Source organism: Pseudophryne corroboree, chromosome 1 (genome assembly GCF_028390025.1).
Source record: "Pseudophryne corroboree isolate aPseCor3 chromosome 1, aPseCor3.hap2, whole genome shotgun sequence".
Classification (NCBI taxonomy): domain Eukaryota; kingdom Metazoa; phylum Chordata; class Amphibia; order Anura; family Myobatrachidae; genus Pseudophryne; species Pseudophryne corroboree.
The window spans coordinates 195,133,452-195,156,163 of NC_086444.1; the positions used below are offsets into that span (position 1 = coordinate 195,133,452).

A 22,712-nucleotide genomic window follows, 5' to 3' on the forward strand; every position below is an offset into this window, starting at 1 on the left:
GTTTCCCGATGGTGAGTCAGTGATCCGGTGCCTGTGTCCTAGGACCCAGGTCAGATCACCACTGCAGCTGGAGTCATCTACTTGTTATAGACGCCTCCTGCTTCATTACCATACGGCGCTATCACCGCTGCTTCCAAGGAAATAGCCATAGCCACTGCAACTACATCTGAATTAGCCCCATTGTGTAGATCTGCACACTATTTTAATCCCTGTCATGTAGTGGCAAATTGTGTACCTATAATGAACACTGAATGGGGGTCATTCCGAGTTGTTCGCTCGTTATATTTTTCTCGCAACGGAGCGATTAGTCGCTAATGCGCATGCGCAATGTCCGCAGTGCGACTGCGCCAAGTAAATTTGCTATGCAGTTAGGTATTTTACTCACGGCATTACAAGGTTTTTTCTTCGTTCTGGTGATTGTAATGTGATTGGCAGGAAGTGGGTGTTTCTGGGCAGAAACTGGCCGTTTTATGGGTGTGCGCGAAAAAACACTACCGTTTCTGGGAAAAACGCGGGAGTGGCTGGAGAAACGGAGGAGTGTCTGGCCGAACGCTGGGAGTGTTTGTGACGTCAAACCAGGAACGACAAGCACTGAACTGATCGCAGTTGCAGAGTAAGTGTGGAGCTACTCAGAAACTGCTAAGAAGTGTCTATTCGCAATTTTGCTAATCTTTCGTTCGCAATTTTGATAAGCTAAGATTCACTCCCAGTAGGCGGCGGCTTAGCGTGTGTAAAGCTACTAAAAGCAGCTTGCGAGCGAACAACTCGGAATGAGGGCCAATGTTGGGAAACATTCCGTGTATTTTGTATATACAAAGAGATAATTATCTGTTTGTGTATATACTTTGTGCAGTGTGCATATACCAAGAATATAAAAATATGTGTGAAAGGCTGTTTATCTACTGAAATTCCAACTCTTTTTTACTTATTTTGTTTTTTATTTTGTCAACAGTGACCAAGTAATTCCTGGCCTGATGGAATTTAAGAAAAATACCACTACTGGAATAGCCAAAGCAAGAAGATGTGTCAGCTATTATCCCATGCCTTCTATCATTGGTAAGCTTAGTCTTACATTCTACCAATATGCCTTTTAGACGCTGATTCATAATTTGCACACAAGTCCATTGTGTGGACTGTTCCTGCTATTTTTGTGCTGCACGTGTTCCATAGCCAAACATGTGCAACTCTGCGCAACTATGGGTGATATAGTCATAATCATCTAAGCTTCATCTTCAATTGCTGCTCAGTGGGTGTAACTGGGAGGGAACTGGACAATCACATGTAGGCTAAGTGTCCTGAGGATGTGTAGCTGCAGTTGCGGGCTACTGAGATATGAGCGTGTATGCAGAGATCCACAAGGATCCCCTGTACCAGGTATCAGTGGTGTATCTGTAATGAGTGCACACGGGCCCACCCAACGCACAGTCTGCACTCATTTTTTTAATATCCCTCTGGGGTCCCATGGGCCTGATTCAGACCTGATCACTGCTGTGCGAAATCGCACTGCGGACGATTGTCGAACGACTGTGCATGCGTATGCACCACAATGCGCAGGCGCAATGCCAAACAGCGTCAGAATGGTGCGAAAATGTCGAAAGCGGACGTTTGGGGGTGGTAAGTGGCCGTTTTCTGGGAGTGTCAGGAAAAAAGCAGGCGTTCCCAAGCGTTTTCTGGGAGGGTGTGTGACGTCAGCTCCGGCCCCGAACAGCCTGAATCTATCGCACTGTAGGAGTAAGTCCTGGGCTACGCACAGACTGGAAAAAGCATTTGATGGTGAGTGAGTTGCAAACGGATTTGCAGCTGTCCGCTGTCTGGAGAAGTTTTTGTATGGCAAACACATGCATTCGCACACGTGCACGGGGCGGGTTTTCACTCTCTATGGGTGGCGACTATCTGATCGCAGACCTCTGCAAATTTACAGAGTAGCGATAAGGTCTGAAGTAGGCCCCAGGCCAGCAGCAGCAGGGCTGCACAATTCACCGGGGAAATGGCAATGTGAGCATTACCTTATTGATTTGCGCATGTGCAGATAACTGGGAAAATGGCCACCGCACCATTTCCCAGAAGGCCTGCACATACACACTAGACTCTGGTTCAGCGCTAGGGTCTACTAGCAACCCTAGTGCTCAGCCTCTGCTGCCCTGCTGGCTAGAGAGGAGTAGGCCCAGATGAAGACTGCACATAGGCCCCCTCTTCTCTTAATACGCCGCTACCAGCTATAGTGCTGTTGCAATGCATGCTGATAGTGATGATGGATACTTTCTCAAGTGGATGTGTAGGGATGATGCAGCCAACTCTGAGTATGGGGGTCATTCCGACCCGATCGCTCGCTGCAGTTTATCGCAGTGCAGCGATTGGGTTGGAACTGCGCCTGCGCATGTCAGATGGCCGAAAGCCGTCGTTGCCTTGCGATCGCCTCTGCCTGATTGACAGGCAGAGGTGGTCGCTGGGCGGTAGGGGGCTGGACGGTGGCATTAAGCCGCCGTTCAGGGGGCACGGTACGGCCAACGCAGGCATGGCCGGACCGTTGGGGGCGCTGCGACCCGGGCAGCGAAGAGGTTCTCCCGGCCAGCCGCAGGAGCTTCGCTGGCCGGGAGTTACTTCTCAAATGTGCGATGCTTTTGCATTTCTGCGCGGGGGGCGACTAGCCCTGTGCTGGGCGGCCCCCCCGCATGTCTGAGTGCCTGATCGTAGCTGTGCTAAATTTAGCACAGCTACGATCAACTCGTTTTGACCCTCTATGAGCAAAGAAATGCATTTTTCCTCCTTCAGGGTCTACAGTAGTATCCACATGATATACATTGGGTCGTAGGTGGCGTCAGAGGATTGAGCACCAAACAGTTAAAGCGTTTGGTGCTACCAGCATGCATTGGTCCAGCCTCCTTATAACCCCACCTCCTGGCCCAGGGAACTTAGTTTTTTGTTTGGTGCGGCAGAAGCCGGACCACTGTAGAAGCTTTTATTATTATTATTATTACACATATATATATTTTAGTGACTTTAATATGCGTCTTATACGCATTGACAAAGTCGCTCCAACAATATCCCACCAGTGTCGCAACAACAGTTACCTTCATGTAAATACTGGTGTTACAGCGGGCGCCAGCTGTATGTACTAGCAGGTACACGCTGGCGTTCCCAGGCTGCGGCCAGAGCACGGGGTGAAGGTAAGGCGTTGGTTTCCAGTTAACGGTTAAAGACGCATGTAACGCATCCTTACTGTCTCGAGTTGGGAGACTACCGGTCATTCGGTGACAACTAAGGTGGGAGCTCGTCTGTTCCACTTTGGAGACACCAGTATAGGAAAAATAATTTCAGGGGGTTATTTCATAGACCTAGCAGTGGGGTCTTTGCTTAAGGTCTGCCTGTAGATCCCTTTAGTGTGTTGAGGATTGGTAGAAACTATTCAGGCAGCGGCAATTGTCCCTGTTCCTGGGATTCAGAGAGGGATGGGATTTAATTCTATCCCTATGTGATTTAGAAACCAAACAGGCCCCTTTGATTCTTGCTCAGTTTAAAATATTGTTCATCTATCTATAGGTGGACATAAATTTAAAATGCAGTCCCTAAGAGCTGTTGTTAGTTGCATGGGGGAGTGGTTATTTATTGCATCGATAGATACAGTATCAAAGATGAGTATTTAAATTATACTATCTTGATTTGCAGTTATTTGTCATCACTTTTAATTCAGAGCACTCCCCTTTGGCATAACCATAGCTCCAATGGTATTTACATTAATTATGGCAGCATTTCTCAGGTCCACCGTGGTTGCCTTTCTCATAAGAAAAATCTCTGCAGAAATCCTGTTGGACCATGTGAAACAGACAGATATGGTGCTGGAAGTGCATACCTGGATTATCAATTGCATAAAGTCTAATTTGATTTCAGCTCAAAGGATGTGCAAGGTATCCAAGAACCTGGTCGGGCAGCACTAGGGGGCAGTGTAAAGGAAGCCACTGCAGCTGGGACTTAGTCCCAGGCTGCAGGGCTAAGTGCCGACCAATGGGGCCTGGGTACTGGCTCCCGGCACCCCCAGCCTTAACAGGCAGCGGAGCCTGCTCCCAGTGTGGCAATGCAGGTTATGTAAGGGGAGTCTGTAGCGCTGGGGAACCAGGGAATGCAGCTCTTTGTACCCTCCAGCATTGAGAAGACACCACAAGCTGTGCTCTTCAGCCAGGACATGCTGTTAACCCCCGATGCACTAGAGGAGTGTCCCAGCAGTCCGAGACTGCAGGGCTAGTTGAGCACAGCAGGGCCGGATTAAGACTTGGGTGGTGCCCGGGGCACTTTAGACAGAGGGGCCCTGGTGGAAGGGGTGGCTGTATATTAGATTATGCATACCTCCCAAGATGACCCATTCCAGGAGTGAAAAAATACCCTTTACATGGACTTCCCTCTTAATATATGAGTGGCGTCACCTTTGTTGAACTATTTAATTGATAAGAAAGGTGTTTCAACACACATCATTTAAGAATTTTGTCCCTCTTGGAATGGGTCATTTTGGGATGTATGGATTGTGTATATTAAGCTTAGCCCAATGGTATATATTAGATTTAAACTAATAGTTTAATAATGCCTGGGTAATGTTTATAGCTCCACCTAATTGAAAGTCAACTATTTTATAACATGTACTTATAGTGGAACAAAGACAACTTAAACAAGCTTAAAATACACATAGAAAAATAAAATCTATAATTAATCTTGTCCCATGCAAAAATAGCAGCAGCCGTTGTACTACTTACACACTGGGACAGGACTCTGGAGGACTGTGTGTGTGTGTGTGTGTGTGTGTGTGTGTGTGTGTGTGTCTCTCTAGACTCTCATTAGATAACAAGTTACACAGGACTCAGACACCCAGGTGTGCAGAGAGCTGTAAGTGACACAGGGATCCTACCCTGTGTCACAGCTCTCTCCACCCTTCTATTTCTCCTCTGGTCGGAAAGCTCCATCGATAGTTCATGAAATCTGATATTCCTGTATCTCTGCCTGCACTGCACACTGTCCTGCTCGCATTCTGGCGGTCTGGTACTGCTGTTGCATAAGAGGGAAAGCTAGTGATGTCAGTGTGCTCTGTCTGGAGGCCTGGGGTACAGTATGCCCTGTATCCCCCCCCCCCCCACCCCCACCCCTTAATCTGGCTATGGAGCCCAGTGCTGAATGCTGGGCACAGTGTATAAAATAAAGGCAAATATATAAATGTTTATAAATGTTTAAAATAAACAGTATTAAGAGTATGTTGTACTGCAGCCATGCTGTACTGCGTGGACATGTAAAGCCTAGTGCTGGGCACTAGGCAGAGAATGTATTTATATGGGGAGGTGGTTGATAGTTACAAGGTTGACAGTCAATAGGTCGACACCATAGGGTCGATAGTCAAAAGGTCTACAGGGTCAAAAGGTTGACATGAAAAAAGTCAACTTGTGTTTTTTAGGGATTTTTTTCATGTATTTACAACTTTTGCTGCATTTTAATATCCATGTCACAAATTATTACGTTTAGTAATCTTGTGCCAAGCAAAGCAAGCCCACAAGGGGATCCGTTTCAACAAATTTGGGTGAAATATGTTAAAAAACACAAAATAACAGCAAAAAAGTCGACCTTTTGACTGTAGACCCTAACAGACCACACCCTTTATGTGAAGTGTATTTTAAATGTATTTACAGATAGAAAATGCACTTGCCTTTCTCCCTGGTGGTGTAGGGGGGATCTGGAGCTCTCTCTGAGCTGCTGGGTCACCCGGACCACCTCCCGTGGCCAAGTTACTCTACCCGGGAATCTGGTCTGCACATCTCTGGATGCTCAGATTCAGGCTACAGATGGTGAGCTGGGTCCCTTAGTAGATTCCTGGAAGATCGTTTTGGAGGGAATCTTATTCCGTTCCAGACGAGCTGGCACCTGGGCTGTTCCTAATATCCCAGATGAGCTTAGGCACAGAGGAGGGACCACTCCCCACTGTTCATTGGGGACATGTTAAAGGTGATCATGACTTTGGCATGCAGGACACATGCACTTAACTTGATTGGGTAAAGACAACAGGGCAGAACTACCCCCTGTGCTATTGTGTGTTGGATTGAGATAATAAGGAGGCCTACGTGCCTCAGAATATATACTTTCTCTGACATCTAAACGTGTGGAACTGCTGTTAACATGTGTATGCTGTATCCCCTTGAAAAATGGAAGATTCTTTTTAAAGACTATTTGAGCAATAAATATCTTGCCTTCAAGATGACTGCCTTTTATCTTGCGACCAACCGGAATGCGACACACACAGTCCCGTTCTCCGCCTGTTCTGCCCAGCGTCTCCAAGCTGTGCCTGCTGCCAGCTACCATGCAGGGCCTTGTCCAGGTCAACGATTAGCATTTGATTCTCAGCATAGCAGGAAGCTGCTAGACTGAATATAGGCTGTCAGCGTTTGACAAGAGTGTTTTAATTTCAAGCACTCTACTTGATAAAGACGCCGCAGTGCGTCGAAACGCGTTGTATTAGAGTGCAGACGCCATCCATTCCCCATCAACATTGTGTCAGTTACCCAGGTACCATCATTCACACGTGTTGTCAGGGTAGGGTTGGTTTCTATTTTAATTTTTCAATAAATATTGTTATGTTATGGAAACTACACATACGTTTCCTTGCCTTTTGTTTTGAGACCTATGGTGGTGCTAAACGGATGTCTTCAATAATAAAAGGGACTTTGAAAGAAACCTTTATGTGGAAGCTGCAGCAATATACATGTGAGTACTGATTTGATTTCTATCATACACCTCGGGTGTGAAATACCTATTGAGGGATCTTTATGGTGCATGCTGGGGAGAGGACTCATCACCTTTCTGCTTCCTGCACATTTGGAACTATAATATTGGACTCCTAAAACAGTTTTACACATTGTTGATTTTGTATATCAAAATCCACTGAGGATTGAATCCATTATGTATGAAGAGTGTGAGGATATTGGAAAGCACAAAGTGAGACGTAAATTTTTTGCTTTGTATGATTAGTGGGGGTCAACAGACACCAGTCAGGAAGTGTGAGAGCAGCGTGTCTATGCATACACAGCAGCAAGCGGTATCAGCTGCTGGTGATAGGAGCTTGGGTGGAAATAAGCGGTTCCAGGGCTGGTGATAGGACCTGGTGGTGGCAGCAAAATACCAGTCCACTGCGCAGTGGGTGGAGTCAGTAACAGGCGGTTACTGATAGTAAGAGGGAATCCCCTATTAGCCCAGATCCCATGAGACCCAATCCAAATCTGTGATCACTTGACGTAGGCAGCATGGTGCATCCGGTCACATACGTTGAATCCTTAATATGTTAGTCGCTCTCTCTTCAGTAACTTTGGAGATTGGTGAAAATGGCTTCATTTTAGTTTTCAGCAAATTCTGGCATAGGTGATTTAGGACATAGAAACAAGAGAGCAGGTGCACCATACAACCATTCAGTAGCGGATCTTGCCACGGGCAAGCAGAACTTTTGCCCGGGGCGCCGCCTTCCGGAGGGCGCAGGGCGCCATCCGGAGGGCGCCGCACCAGGGCAAGATCCGCTGCTGCTGTGTGCCCCCCGCTGCCCCCTGCTGCCGCTGGCCGCTGCCCCCCCCCCCCCCGCTGCCGCTGGGAAGGGAAACTAGACGCGTACGCGTCTAGTTTCCCTTCGTGGAGAGGTCCTTTACTGTGCGGTGCGCGATGACGTCATCGCGCACCGCACAGCAAAGGTCTTCTCCACGAAGGGAACTAGCCGCTACGCGTCTAGTTTCCCTTCGCGGAGAGGACCTTTGCTGTGCGGTGCGCGATGACGTCATCGCGCACCGCACATCATTTCAGTCTGTACAGGGGGCGTAAATGACCACGCCCCCTGTACGAAGCCACGCCCCCTAATGCCGCCCGGTGCGCCAGAAGCCCCGGAACTGGCCCTGCAACCATTATAATTATAATAAATGTAATTATACATCATATCTGAGGTTTTTGGCATAAAATTGGCCAATATTATGAGCCTGCCCACCAATCGTCAAAGTAACCTCATCGGGCAGGTCCCTAACATTATAGGTTTTTGCTGCTGGGTGATTTAGAGCCAGATTCAGATGTGGACACAGTAGCTACTGTATCTGTATGATAATGCTGCGACCGATGGGCTCCCTATTGCTATGCCCTCTGGGCGCGGATCTGATGTGCGCACAAAGGTGCACCATCGATCAAACATTGGCCATACCACAAGACATTAGGGCAACCCTGTGGTTGGTCAGAATGTCCATTGGTACATGGCTGCCAGTGTCAGTGGAACTACTTCTTTCGACGCAGTCAGTAACACAGGTATCATCCCCCTAGTCACTGCCCAGGAACGCACTTCAAAATTATATAGATCTCTATGCCATTCCAATCTGCGTCAGTGCATCCCTGAGGTATGTGCACAAGTGGAAGTGCCCGATGTCATACTTGCGTCCACCTCTGAATCACCCCCTTAGTGATATAGATAACTACACTTATTCATGCGTTGCTTTTGTATAGCATGCACCATTAGGGTTTTTAGTAAGTGTTATAGTAATCAAGTTTCTTGGTTCATCTTTTGTTCGGTAGAATTGGCTTATAATTCAGCTAATCCACTGTGGCATTCCTTTTATCATCGTCCAAGTACAGTAGCAGAGCACAGGCCTCGGAGGGATGCGCTGCAGATGTGTCGCTCAGCATAATATTATTGCAGAGCAAAATAACAGCTTTGACATTACTTGATTTAGTATAATACAATAAGAGTTGTTATTATGGTATAGGTGTTGTGTAAATGGCCAGTATCAGCATCAGAGAGTATTACATACTAGTAACCAGCCCATAAAAATGAACTACCAACATTACAGTAATGTCAGCACCGGCAGCTGTGCAGTGCCCGAACAGAGCAACACTTGCTCTGTCAGGCGCCATCTAGTGGCCGCCAGGGCCGGCAACAGAAATCTTGGGGCCTGGTACACTGATATCTATGGGGGCCCCCCATAACCGCCCTCAAGCTCCCCCCTTCCTCATCATCCCCTCCTCCAAACATCCCACCCCTGCATGTGCATATAAGGTAGCATAAATATAAGAGGTAGAAGATCATGTATAAAATCTGTATTTAAGATGTATATAAATGTGTGTATATATATATATATATATATATATATATATATAATATAAAAAAATGTATAATTGTGTATAAAATGTGTACCAATTAAGTGAAAATATTAAAATACGTATAAAATGTACTAACAATGTTTAGGCTCTTAACACAAAAATTTGGACTGCAGCCCCCATGTAATGTGGCAAACTTTCCCTATCTTACCCTACAGACGTCTTCTCGTACCCCATGGAGAGATGGTTCAGCGCTGCAGATCTCACTTTGTGCGCTCTCTGTGTGACAGTCTGACTGCCCTCAGTTAGATGTGCTCACTCCAGAGGCTCCCCCCAGAAATGAACTGTGCCCGATGAAATGCGGGGGTCCGCTGTGTTGGTATTCTGCTGCAATACAGGTGTTGGTGCCGTCACTATAGTGGCTCCCTCCAGCAGTAGTTGTACACAGTTCCCATGCTGTATGGGGTCCGCTGTGCCTGGTTCCTGCTACCAGACAGGTGGAAGTGCCGTAACTGCTGTGACTCCTTTCAACAGTGAGGATCCTCAGCGGCACCGAGCAGTACTAGTACAGATCAGGATGACACGGCAGGGCATGGTGTACAGTATGCATAATAAAACTGTAATAGAAGGTGCATTATTTTTGGCAGGCAGGTTGCTGTGTCGGTTGTGGTGCTCCTACATGTGGGTATAACTTGGTGCACACTATGACCCGGGATGGCACTGAGTTATATCATCCACTGTAATGGAAGGGGCATTATTACTATTAATATTATTACCAGGCAGGTTTCTGTGTGGCTTGTGGTGCTGCTACATGTGGGTATAACTTGGTGCATAGTGTGCACCAAGTTATACCCACATGTACAGTAGCTGCACCAAAAGACACACAGCAATTTGCTTGGTAATAATAATAGTAATAATGCCCCTTCCATTACAGTGGATGATATAACTCAGTGCCATCCCGGGTCATAGTGTGCACTACAGCACCACAAGCCACACAGCAACCTGCCTGCCAATAATAATGCCCCTTCTATTACAGTGTTATTATGTATACTGTACATCATGCCCTGCCGTGTCATCCTGATCTGTACTAGTACTGCTAAGTTGTTGCCGTCGAGGAGCCATACTGTTGAAAGGAGTTTGTACAGCTCAGGATAACACTGTATGGCATACAGCAACAGCAAGAGACAGGGGATGGGCAGGGCCTGGGCCACAGCGCAGCGTCCTGACGCCTGACGTCAGCACCACAACGGGCCTGGACCAAGTGACAGGGTAAGGGGGGCCGGGGGAGAATGTTGGTGCGGCCGACAGCATTAATTAATTTTTTTAGTTAATTAGCGGCCGAGAGGAGTGGGTAGTTTAGACAGCATTAACAGGTGCTGCGGCTCGTTTTTTTGCGCCTCTGACCCTTGGGGCCCCTCTGACCCTTGGGGCCCGGGACGAGTGTCCCCTTTGACCCCCCCTGTCGCCGGGCCTGGTGGCCGCACAGCACGCAAAAGTCAGAGTCAGGGGTGCATACAGACGTGGCTGCATCCTTTTTCCACAGCACTGTGTGTGTCTTTTTGCTATGCTGCGACTGATTCTCTCCTACGGAGACGCCCACTGGCTGCGGTGCTATTCCGTTGCAGTGTATGCTAAGATGCATCATTGGTCACAGTATCAGTCGCAACATCAAAGATTGCACCAGCCTTGTGACAGGTGTAATATCCTCATCTGAGCATGGCCTCCTGTGTCAGTGCAACTACGTCTTTTGGTACAGTCGCTGACCGCGACACGCCAGTGTCTGGCTAGCCAACCCCCCTGTTACCTCCCAGAAATGCAGAACATTTCCTATACTGTATCACCTACTTGGAGTACTCAGAGAAGTGTTTTTGATTATGAACCAGGTTCCGGTGCTTCATTAGAAATAGTTAACATCATTAATATTAATAGTAATTTATTATTGCTGTCCAATCTATAATCTGTGGTAGGAACAGAGCCGGCCCTAGGCATAGGCAAACTAGGCAATGCCTAGGGCATTTGATATGCTTAGGGGCATCAGCACCTTCTGCTGATTAAAATGATATGCGGCATGCCTATATTCTGTGAAAATCACTGTAATGTAGCACTTCGTATGCAGATATAGCCGCAGTCGCACACAGAATATAGGCATGCTGCATATCATTTTAATCAGCAAAAGCTGCATGTGCATCCTAGCCACATAGTAATGCAAATAAGATGCATTTTCATAAACAAAAGGTGCCCCAATGTTAGCAGAGCTGCCAGCTGACTCATGCCAGGCATGTCCTGCAGAACTAGCGGTGGTGCTAGGGGGCACCAGCCAAAATCTTGCCTAGAGCATCATATTGGTTAGGGCCGGCTCTGGGTAGGAATTACAACTAAACTAACATAATGTGTGATTAAAGTCTACACATTTTATGGTTTAAAGAAAGATGTGTTGCTCTAGTTCAGTAATTCATCAAACAATATTAACATTTTAAGTTGTCATTGATGGACATTTTATAAATGAATTGTGGATGCGGTGTTGATTATGGACACAGTGGAGCGATGTTTTGCTACTGCACAAGTGCCAAAGCTGCAAAGCAAACGCGGGGCAATTAATAAGTGACAGCATACGCACAGAGTATGTATTTGTAAAGTATGTGACATAATCGGGTATATTCAATTGAAGTCGAAACTGTCGTCTTGTAGGAAAGACGGCTTTTTCGACTTTTTCAGGTCGGAAGGGGTTTCTGACCTATTCAATTCCTGGCTTTTTTATCCGACAAGTCGGGGAATTCGACTTGTTGGAAAGCACGTGGATTGGCAGAATAGCTGCCGATCTGCGTGCTTCTGTCAGAAACAGGGCCAAATCCGACAGGTTTGGCCCTGTTTCCGACCATCTCAATCCAACTTTAAAAAAAGTTGGATTGAGATGAGGGAACTGAGAGGAGGAGATGGGGGAGAGCCGCAGGGAGATGGGGAAGAGCCGCAGGGAGACGGGGGAGAGCAGCGGCTACAGCACACTGCTGCAGGAGGATGTGGCACAGCCGGCGCTCACGGTATCATCCACTCGGCTCCAGCAAGCGAAGTCTGGATTGCTGGAGCTGGATGGACGCTGCCGTGAGGTCTGACGCCGGTGCCACATCCTCCTACAACGCTGCTGTGGCGCTGCTCTCCCCCGTCTATCCGCGGCTCTCTCCCGTCTTCTCCTCTAGGCTCCCTCATCTCAATTCAACTTTTTTTAAAGTCGGATTGAGATGGTCATTGAGTAGCCCTTGCCGGATCCATTCCAACAAATGCATGTCGGAATGGATCTGACTGCAATTGAATATACCCCATAGTCATCATTTGGGGAAGATAATGAGGGAGGGGGGTGACTAGAAGCCGCGGGAGTGTCTGGACCATTTTGTGGGCGTGCCATAGTCACCAGCAACCTCAAATTCATACACAGTTGGCAAGGCCCAGGTGCCTTAGGTAAGACTCATTGGATTGCACAGAGGTTCAATGGTCATTTCTCTGACGTCCTAGTGGATGCTGGGAACTCCGTAAGGACCATGGGGAATAGACGGCTCCGCAGGAGACTGGGCACATCTAAAGAAAGAATTAGGACTATCTGGTGTGCACTGGCTCCTCCCCCTATGACCCTCCGCCAAGCCTCAGTTAGATTTCTGTGCCCGGCTGAGCTGGATGCACACTAGGGGCTCTCCTGAGCTCCTAGAAAGAAAGTATAATTTAGGTTTTTTATTTTACAGTGAGACCTGCTGGCAACAGGCTCACTGCACCGAGGGACTAAGGGGAGAAGAAGCGAACCTACCTAAGTGGTGGTAGCTTGGGCTTCTTAGGCTACTGGACACCATTAGCTCCAGAGGGATCGCACACAGGACCCGACCTCGTCGTCCGTTCCCGTAGCCGCGCCGCCGTCCCCCTTACAGAGCCAGAAGCAAGAAGGTCCGGAAAATCGGCGGCTGAAGACTTCTGTCTTCTCCAAGGTAGCGCACAGCACTGCAGCTGTGTGCCATTGCTCCTCATGCACACCACACACTGCGGTCACTGATGGGTGCAGGGCGCTGGGGAGGGGCGCCCTGAGCAGCAATAAATAACACCTTGGCTGGCAAACTGACACCATATATAGCCCAGGAGGCTATATAGGTGTATATTAACCCCTGCCAGAAATCTTAAAATTGCGGGAGAAAGCCCGACGAAAAAGGGGCGGAGCCATCTCCCTCAGCACACTGGCGCCATTTTCCCTCACAGCTCCGCTGGAAGGATCGCTCCCTGGCTCTCCCCTGCAGTCCTGCACTACAGAAATGGTAAAAAAGAGAGGGGGGGGGGCACAAATTTAGGCGCAGCATAATATAATGCAGCTATAAGTGGAAAACACACTTTATAGGTGATATCCCTGTGGTATATAGCGCTCTGGTGTGTGCTGGCATACTCTCCCTCTGTCTCCCCAAAGGGCTTTGTGGGGTCCTGTCCTCTGTCAGAGCATTCCCTGTGTGTGTGCTGTGTGTCGGTACCGCTGTGTCGACATGTATGATCAGGAAAATGATGTGGAGGCAGAGCAAATGCCTGTAAGTGTGTTGTCACCCCCTGAAGGGTCGACACCTGTGTGGATGGACTTATGGAAGGAATTACGTGACAGTGTCAGCTCCTTACATAAAAGGTTTGACGACATAGGACAGCCGGCTACTCAGCTTGAGACTGTTCCAGCGTCTCAAATGTCATCAGGGGCTTTAAAACGCCCGCTACCTCAGATGGCAGACACAGATGTCGACACGGATACCGACTCCAGTGTCGACGACGATGAGACAAATGTACCCTCCAATAGGTCCACCCGTTACATGATTGAGGCAATGAAAAATGTATTACACATTTCTGATAGTACCCCAGGTACCACAAAAAAGGGTATTATGTTCGGTGAGAAAAAACTCCCAGTAGTTTTTCCTGCATCTGAGGAATTAAATGAGGTGTGTGCGGAAGCCTGGACTTCTCCCGATAAGAAATTGATCATTTCTAAACGGTTATTGGCAGCGTACCCTTTCCCGCCAGAGGATAGGTCACGTTGGGAAACATCCCCTAGGGTAGATAAAGCGCTTACACGTTTATCAAAACAGGTGGCACTACCGTCTCCGGATACGGCCGCCCTAAAGGATCCTGCCGATAGAAAGCAGGAAGCTACCCTAAAAGCTATATATACACACACAGGCATTATATTGCGACCAGCGATTGCATCAGCATGGATGTGCAGTGCTGCTGCTGCGTGGTCAGATTCCCTGTTGGATAATATTGATACCCTAGATAGGGACAATATTTTGCTGACAGTAGAGCATATAAAAGACGCTGTCTTATACATGCGTGATGCACAGAGGGATATTTGCCGGCTGGCATCAAAAATAAGTGCAATGTCCATTGCCGCCAGAAGGGGGTTATGGACTCGGCAGTGGTCCGGTGATGCCGATTCAAAAAGGCACATGGAAGTTTTGCCTTATAAGGGGGTAGAACTGTTTGGGGATGGTCTCTCAGACCTCGTTTCCACAGCTACGGCTGGGAAATCGACATTTTTGCCACAAGCTACCCCACAGCAAAAGAAAGCACCGTATTATCAAGTACAGTCCTTTCGGCCCCAAAAACACAAGAGGGCTCGAGGCGCGTCCTTTCTGCCGAGAGGCAAAGGTAGAGGGAAAAAGCTGCAGCATACAGCCAGTTCCCAAGAGCAAAAGTCCTCCCCCGCGTCCGGTAAGTCCACAGCATGACGCTGGGGCTTCACAGGCGGCCCCGGGTACGGTGGGGGCTCGTCTCAGAAATTTCAGCACACAGTGGGCTCTCTCACAGGTGGATCCCTGGACCCTTCAAGTAGTATCTCAGGGGTACAGGCTGGAATTCGAGACGTCCCCCCCCCCCGCCATTTTCTAAAATCTGCCTTACCAGCAACTTCCTCTGCCAGGGAGGCAGTGTTGGTGGCTATCCAAAAACTGTATTCACAGCAAGTGATTGTCAAGGTACCCCTCCTTCAGCAAGGAAAGGGTTACTATTCCACAATGTTTGTGGTACCGAAACCGGACGGTTCGGTGAGACCCATCTTAAATTTAAAAGCCTTGAACACTTATATCAAAAAGTTCAAGTTCAAGATGGAATCGCTCAGGGCGGTTATTGCGAGCCTGGAAGAGGGGGATTACATGGTCTCCCTGGACATCAAGGATGCGTACCTACATGTCCCCATTTACCCCCCTCACCAGGAGTACCTCAGATTTGTGGTACAGGACTGTCACTATCAGTTCCAGACGCTGCCGTTTGGGTTATCCACGGCACCGAGGGTCTTTACCAAGGTAATGGCCGAAATGATGATACTCCTTCGCAAGAAGGGAGTTTTAATTATCCCGTACTTGGACGATCTCCTGATAAAGGCGAGGTCCAAAGAACAGTTGGTAGTGGGGGTAGCACTTTCTCGGGAAGTGCTACAACAGCACGGCTGGATTCTCAATATTCCAAAGTCACAGCTGGTCCCGACGACACGTCTTCTGTTCCTGGGAATGATTCTGGACACAGACCAGAAAAAAAGTGTTTCTTCCAGTGGAAAAAGCCGAGGAGTTGTCATCTCTAGTCAGAGACCTCCTAAAACCAGGACAGGTATCGGTACATCAATGCACACGAGTCCTGGGAAAAATGGTCCCTTCATACGAAGCAATTCCATTCGGAAGGTTCCACGCAAGGACTTTCCAGTGGGACCTGTTGGACAAATGGTCCGGGTCCCATCTCCAGATGCAACAGCGGATAACCCTGTCGGCAAGGACCAGGGTGTCGCTGCTGTGGTGGCTGCAGAGGGCTCATCTACTAGAGGGCCGCAGATTCGGAATACAGGACTGGGTCCTGGTGACCACGGATGCCAGCCTTCGGGGCTGGGGGGCAGTCACACAGGGAAGAAATTTCCAAGGACTGTGGTCAGATCAGGAGATTTCGCTTCACATAAATATTCTGGAGCTAAGGGCCATCTACAATGCCCTAAGCCAAGCAAGGCCCCTGCTTCAGAACCAGTCGGTACTGATCCAATCAGACAACATCACGGCGGTCGCCCATGTAAACAGACAGGGCGGCACAAGAAGCAGGAGGGCAATGGCAGAAGCCACAAGGATTCTCCGACGGGCGGAAAATCATGTGTTAGCACTGACAGCAGTGTTCATTCCGGGAGTGGACAACTGGGAAGCAGACTTCCTCAGCAGGCACGACCTCCACCCGGGAGAATGGGGACTTCATCCAGAAGTCTTCCAAATGATTGTACACCGGTGGGAAAGACCACAGGTGGACATGATGGCGTCCCGCCTCAACAAAAAGCGAAAAAGATATTGCGCCAGGTCAAGGGACCCTCAGGCGATCGCTGTGGACGCTCTAGTAACACCGTGGGTGTACCAGTCGGTTTATGTGTTTCCTCCTCTGCCTCTCATTCCCAAGGTACTGAGAATAATACGAAGGCGAGGAGTGAAAACTATACTCGTGGTTCCGGATTGGCCAAGAAGAGCTTGGTACCCGGAACTTCAAGAGATGCTTTCAGAGGACCCTTGGCCTCTGCCGCTCAGACAGGACCTGCTGCAGCAGGGGCCCTGTCTGTTCCAAGACTTACCGCGGCTGCGTTTGACGGCATGGCGGTTGAACACCGGATCCTGAAGGAAAAGGGTATTCCGGAGGAAGTCATTCCTACCCTGATCAAAGCCAGGAAGGATGTCACCGCGAACCATTATCACCGCATTTGGCGAAAATATGTTGCGTGGTGAGGCCAGGAAGGCCCCAACGGAGGAATTTCAACTGGGTCGATTCCTGCATTTCCTGCAAACAGGGGTGACGTTGGGCCTCAAATTGGGGTCCATTAAGGTCCAGATTTCGGCCCTGTCGATTTTCTTCCAGAAAGAACTTGCTTCCCTGCCTGAAGTTCAGACTTTTGTCAAGGGAGTTCTGCATATTCAGCCTCCTTTTGTGCCCCAGTGGCACCTTGGGATCTCAATGTGGTTTTGGAGTTCCTGAAATCACATTGGTTTGAACCACTTAAGACTGTGGATTTGAAATATCTCACGTGGAAAGTGGTCATGCTGTTGGCCCTGGCTTCAGCCAGGCGTGTGTCAGAATTGGCGGCTTTGTCCTATAAAAGCCCTTATCTGATTTTCCATATGGATAGGGCAGAATTGAGGACTCGTCCTCAATTTCTCCCGAAGGTGGTATCACCTTTTCACTTGAACCAACCTATTGTGGTGCCTGCGGCTACTGGGAACTTGGAGGATTCCAAGTTACTGGACGTAGTCAGGGCCCTGAAAATTTATGTTTCCAGGACGGCTGGAGTCAGGAAAACTGACTCTCTGTTTATCCTGTATGCACCCAACAAACTGGGTGCTCCTGCTTCTAAGCAGACTATTGCGCGCTGGATTTGTAGCACTATTCAGCTGGCGCATTCTGCGGTAGGACTACCGCAGCCTAAATCTGTAAAAGCCCATTCCACAAGGAAGGTGGGCTCTTCTTGGGCGGCTGCCCGAGGGGTCTCGGCTTTACAACTTTGCCGAGCTGCTACTTGGTCAGGGGCAAACACGTTTGCAAAATTCTACAAATTTGATACCCTGGCTGAGGAGGACCTGGAGTTCTCTCATTCGGTGTTGCAGAGTCGTCCGCACTCTCCCGCCCGTTTGGGAGCTTTGGTATAATCCCCATGGTCCTTAAGGAGTTCCCAGCATCCACTAGGACGTCAGAGAAAATAAGAATTTACTCACCGGTAATTCTATTTCTCGTAGTCCGTAGTGGATGCTGGGCGCCCATCCCAAGTGCGGATTGTCTGCAATACTTGTAAATAGTTATTGTTATACAAATCGGGTTATTATTGCGAGCCATCTGTTCAGAGGCTCCTTTTGTTATCATACTGTTAACCGGGGTTTCCTATCACGAGTTATACGGTGTGATTGGTGTGGCTGGTATGAGTCTTACCCGGGATTCAAAATCCTTCCTTATTGTGTCAGCTCTTCCGGGCACAGTGTCCTAACTGAGGCTTGGAGGAGGGTCATAGGGGGAGGAGCCAGTGCACACCAGATAGTCCTAATTCTTTCTTTAGATGTGCCCAGTCTCCTGCGGAGCCGTCTATTCCCCATGGTCCTTACGGAGTTCCCAGCATCCACTACGAACTACGAGAAATAGAATTACCGGTGAGTAAATTCTTATTTTCAGATGGCATTAGCCATTGTCGCCTATGGGCTACAGATTGCATACAGCATTCTCCGCTCACACAGTCCAAACATACGCAGAATGGCGTTCACCTCCCAAAGGAGAAGTGAAATGATCGCATTAGCGCATGGTGATAGTCCATGCGGGTGTTTTTTTAACACATTCATGTGATCCTTACTTTCTTATTTATGTGAATAATAGTGATAAATTATAATTATCGGGTCTCCAACCCAGTAATAAATATGCTAATGATAAATATACCTTGAGGACTGAGTTTGAGAAGCACTAGTCTAAATAACACCGTACACAGAAACGTTGTTAAATCTACAGATAACGTTAGTCCCTCCAAGTTCTAAACTCACCTTTATTATTTTAAAACTACTGTTTGTCAATATGAAGTTGTAGGACTTTTATAAAAAATAAATCATGAGATTATATTTACACCATATTTTTGCTAACTCCATTTTTGTGGATTTGGTCCAAAGTGTTCTCTGTTATTCTATAATGGAAGAACACAAACATTGCAGTTTCTATGCCTATAATAAAGGGTATTCCGTTAATCAATAACCTCTACATAATAATAATGACTAAATAATGTGTTTTCTACACATTCTTAACCACTGCAGAGGAAAAACTGCACTTAAACATTCCCTGGCCTAATAAATCTTAAAAGCTTCAATATTGATTCAATGAATTGAATGGCTGGATCATTTCTGGGAGGCACTGACTAGAGGACAATTGCTTCCATGGTTACATTTTGATATGCAGTGTGGTCAGTGTGCTTTGTTGGGTTCCTCCCCCCTCCATTGAAGTAAAATAACTAACCACGGGGAGACCCTGCCACCCATAGTGCGCATCATCTTGGAGCAACTTTAAAAGACCAAGCTGACTGGTCAGAAGCGAGTCTTGCTCTAGACTCAGACTCCTTTTTCATTTATGCTTTAAAAAGGGGAGGGAAAAAATCTTGTAGTGCACATCAGGTTTTGATGGATAGACACATTTTATCATGCACCAGAATAAAGCGGTAGCGAGCATCTCATTTTCCCGCAGCACTTAGGAGAAGAGTGTGAGCGTAACAAGTGGGACGAGTCTACATCAATCGCTGTTACGCCTTACATCAGACAAATCTGTATAAGGTAATGGCTTTATTCATTTTCCAGGTTCATACATTTTCCATTTAAAATTAGAAATGTGTTTTAGAAGCAAGTCAGGGTACTTTGCCACAGTTATACAAATGACATGTGATATATATTTTACAGTGGCTCAAAATAAAATAAATATTGAAATGCCTATATAACATCTGATAGATATATTTGATGTCTGTTAGTTACCTTCAAAGCTCATATTAAGATCACAGGGTTTTCTTAAGCCTATTTCATGCACATTGTCATAAGCAGAGGTGTACCCATTTACGTGAGGGCTATAATGGGGTACAGAAGCGTTATTTGTGTTGTGTAATTATGTGTGAAAATTAATGCAAGCTTGCTAGTATCTAGCCTTATGTAGGCCAATGCTAACTTTAATATATACAACAAAATAACTAATAAAATTTGGAATTGAATTATAATGGCAGCAAGATTTTGTATTACACTCAAAACAAACAAAGTAAATATATATATATATATATATTTTGTGTGTGTGTGTGTGTGTGTATAAATATATATATATATAAAATTCTAAAAATTCTAAAGTACTTTCAAAAATGTTTCTGCGAGTATATCCCATATATATTATTCTATATAGTGATCATTCAGTGTTATCACATCTATTCTAGCTGGAACATAATTAACCCAAAAACCTTTATATTACTGAAAAGTCAAATTTTTCATCATGTATTAATGTAGTCGGCTAAATTTGTTTTTTCACGGATTTCACTTATTGCTGAAAATGTAAACGTTTTTCTTTATTCATTCTAGTTATAGTTTTAGGAATTAATGTTATTACTGGCATTTATGGGGTATTACCTCGACGTTCATTTGTACAAGTGTATAGTTGTAGCACTCCTTGTAGGTGAGTTGCTGCAGATCAGGCTCACATGCTCCGATGTGTAGGTGAGCTTATTTCCAGGTGTATATGGTTCTGCATATGGGGGGAAATACATCACTTTTCATGCTCTTTGTAGTGAGTACTTTGTGCCCATATTGTCAACAACGCTGTATCAGCCGCCAAGTGTATAGAGTGTGAGCTCTGATGTCTGTACTGCAGTACTTATTAGGAACATATACAGTATATGATTTATAAGGAATTATATACCGCATTCTGTAACTACGTGGACCTCTGTGATCTGTATAAAAGCGACCTCCTATTTAGTGTACCAGTAAGTCTATGGTTTTGCGTGAACTGCTCTTTCAAAATAGATTTTTTTCCTTGGGTTCAAATAGATTCTAGCAGCCTGGACTTCCTTCTGGTATTGCAAATGTCCAGAATCTGCTCATATGCATCAAACACAGATGCGCTACCTGCTAGTGTCTAAAGGGCAGTGTACAAATCAATGTGCAATCAATGTGCAAATCAATGCTAAATATTAACGCTCATTTGATTAGCTTATGTGAAAGTGTAACCTGTTTTTCACTATGTTGTGTTGAAAGCATAAATAGATATTCCCACTTTCACCTTATACAGTAACTGTGTGCCGTATACACAACTGTAAGCATGATTAACCTCAAAGGAGAGACACCAATTACTATGAGTGAGAAATACTAGTGTGCATTGGTTCTGTTAACTAAGTTATAATGTAAGGGTCATTCAATTTAGTAATAGTTTTTATATTGCTATACACAATAGATATAGTAAAGGTGTTTAACATTTTAAATATGGATTTTACTATTTAGATATAGCCAGGACCTCCGCTGAACACCTCTGGCTCTCCATGGCCGTTCCATAGCAGTATAGATGCAAGGTGATGTGTTTAATTAGCACAGAAGGTAATCAGCAGAGGGCCTGGCTATATGGAAGTGCTGGAACTCTGCTAACTATACAATATTAATTGTACTGACACTGGGAAGGGAGGGAATGAAGTCAAATTCAAAGCGGAAAACCCCTTTAGACTGTATTTGTCTTATTCGGTACGACTGATAGTTATATGGAGTAATCGTTCTCATTGCAGATGAGAAATGTAGTGTTTTGTTAATTATTCAATGCAAATTCTGACAGATCTACTCACTTTATCAAAACCATTTGTACTATCAAAGACAGGAACTCCCTTGATCTTTTAGGGCAGTACGGATGGTGTAATGGTTAGCATTACTGCCTCACAGCACTGAGGTCATGGGTTTGATTCTCACCATGGCCCTAACTGTGTGGAGTTTGTATATTCTCCCCGTACTTGCGTGGGTTTCCGCCCACAATCCAAAAATATACTGGTAGGTTAATTGGGTACCAACAAAATTAACCCTAGCATGAATGTGTGTGTACATGTGATAGGGAATCTAGATTGTAAGCTCCACTGGGGCAGGGACTAATGTGAATGGCCAAATATTCTCTGTAAAGCACTGCAGAATATGTGTGCACTATAGAAATAACTGGTGATAATGATAATAGTAATCTTTTAATCCACATAAAATATCACCAAATACAACAGTACTAAACCTTTCCGTTGAATATCAATGTAACAAATTTGTATGCACCCATCCATAAAACTACACCTATAATTCCCAATATGTACTGTAAGTAGGGTTTGTCTTTATTAATGTCTCATATAGATAAGGATTTAAATTAGCAGGATTTAGACTGTCCGAGCCATTGTTTAACTTGGCAAAAAGCTGAGCATACTTTGGCTGAAAAGTAAATTACAGGGCCTGTTAAACCTCAGTGTATTGTGACTTACAGAAAAAGTGCATTTGGTTTATCCATTCAGCTCTATCCGGCAAGGATAACACAACAGATTATTCATTTATTTATTTATTTATTTATTTATTAACAGTTTCTTATATAGTGCAGCAAATTCCGTTGCGCTTTACAACTGGGTTTGCCTCGATTTCCCCATCCTCTGGCCGGAACTTTAGTGGCAGTGGGGTCAGTGGTAATTATCATGTTGTACACTTTCCTACCGTGCTGTGTACACACAGTGCTGCTTACTATATTACTATAAAGTGGTTGATATTTTACAGTAAAACATACATGTTTCTTATTAATTTTACCAGTAGGATATTAGTAAATGGTGAAAGTTAAGGATTCTGTATGTACCTGACATGTTATCAATTTATTGATATATTGTAAAATTTATAGCAGGGTAAATTGGTAGAATTATCTATATGTACATTATAGTTATACAGATAAAACACTCCAATATTACAGTATGATAGAGTTAGACTACACAAATATATCATACGTACTGAAGGGCAATATATCATGTTCTATAAGCTGTGCATGGTTTATTGTTCGGTTTCTCATATCATTCGTCCTGAGAGCTCAATGTTTCTATCTTGTATTAGTTGCTGCTCTATTAAGTCTGTCCC

General features: G+C 46.0%; 1 protein-coding gene across 1 annotated transcript in view; it reads left to right on the forward strand.

Moving 5' to 3' along the window:
• The first annotated feature begins 961 nt into the window (after positions 1-961).
• ADGRV1 (adhesion G protein-coupled receptor V1) overlaps positions 962-22,712 on the forward strand; it is a 1,000,765-nt gene continuing 979,014 nt past the window's right edge. The window contains exon 1 of the mRNA XM_063964002.1: positions 962-1,056. Within this exon, the coding sequence (XP_063820072.1) occupies positions 1,022-1,056 (35 nt within the window). The 5' untranslated portion in view covers positions 962-1,021. The remainder of the gene's footprint in view (positions 1,057-22,712) is intronic.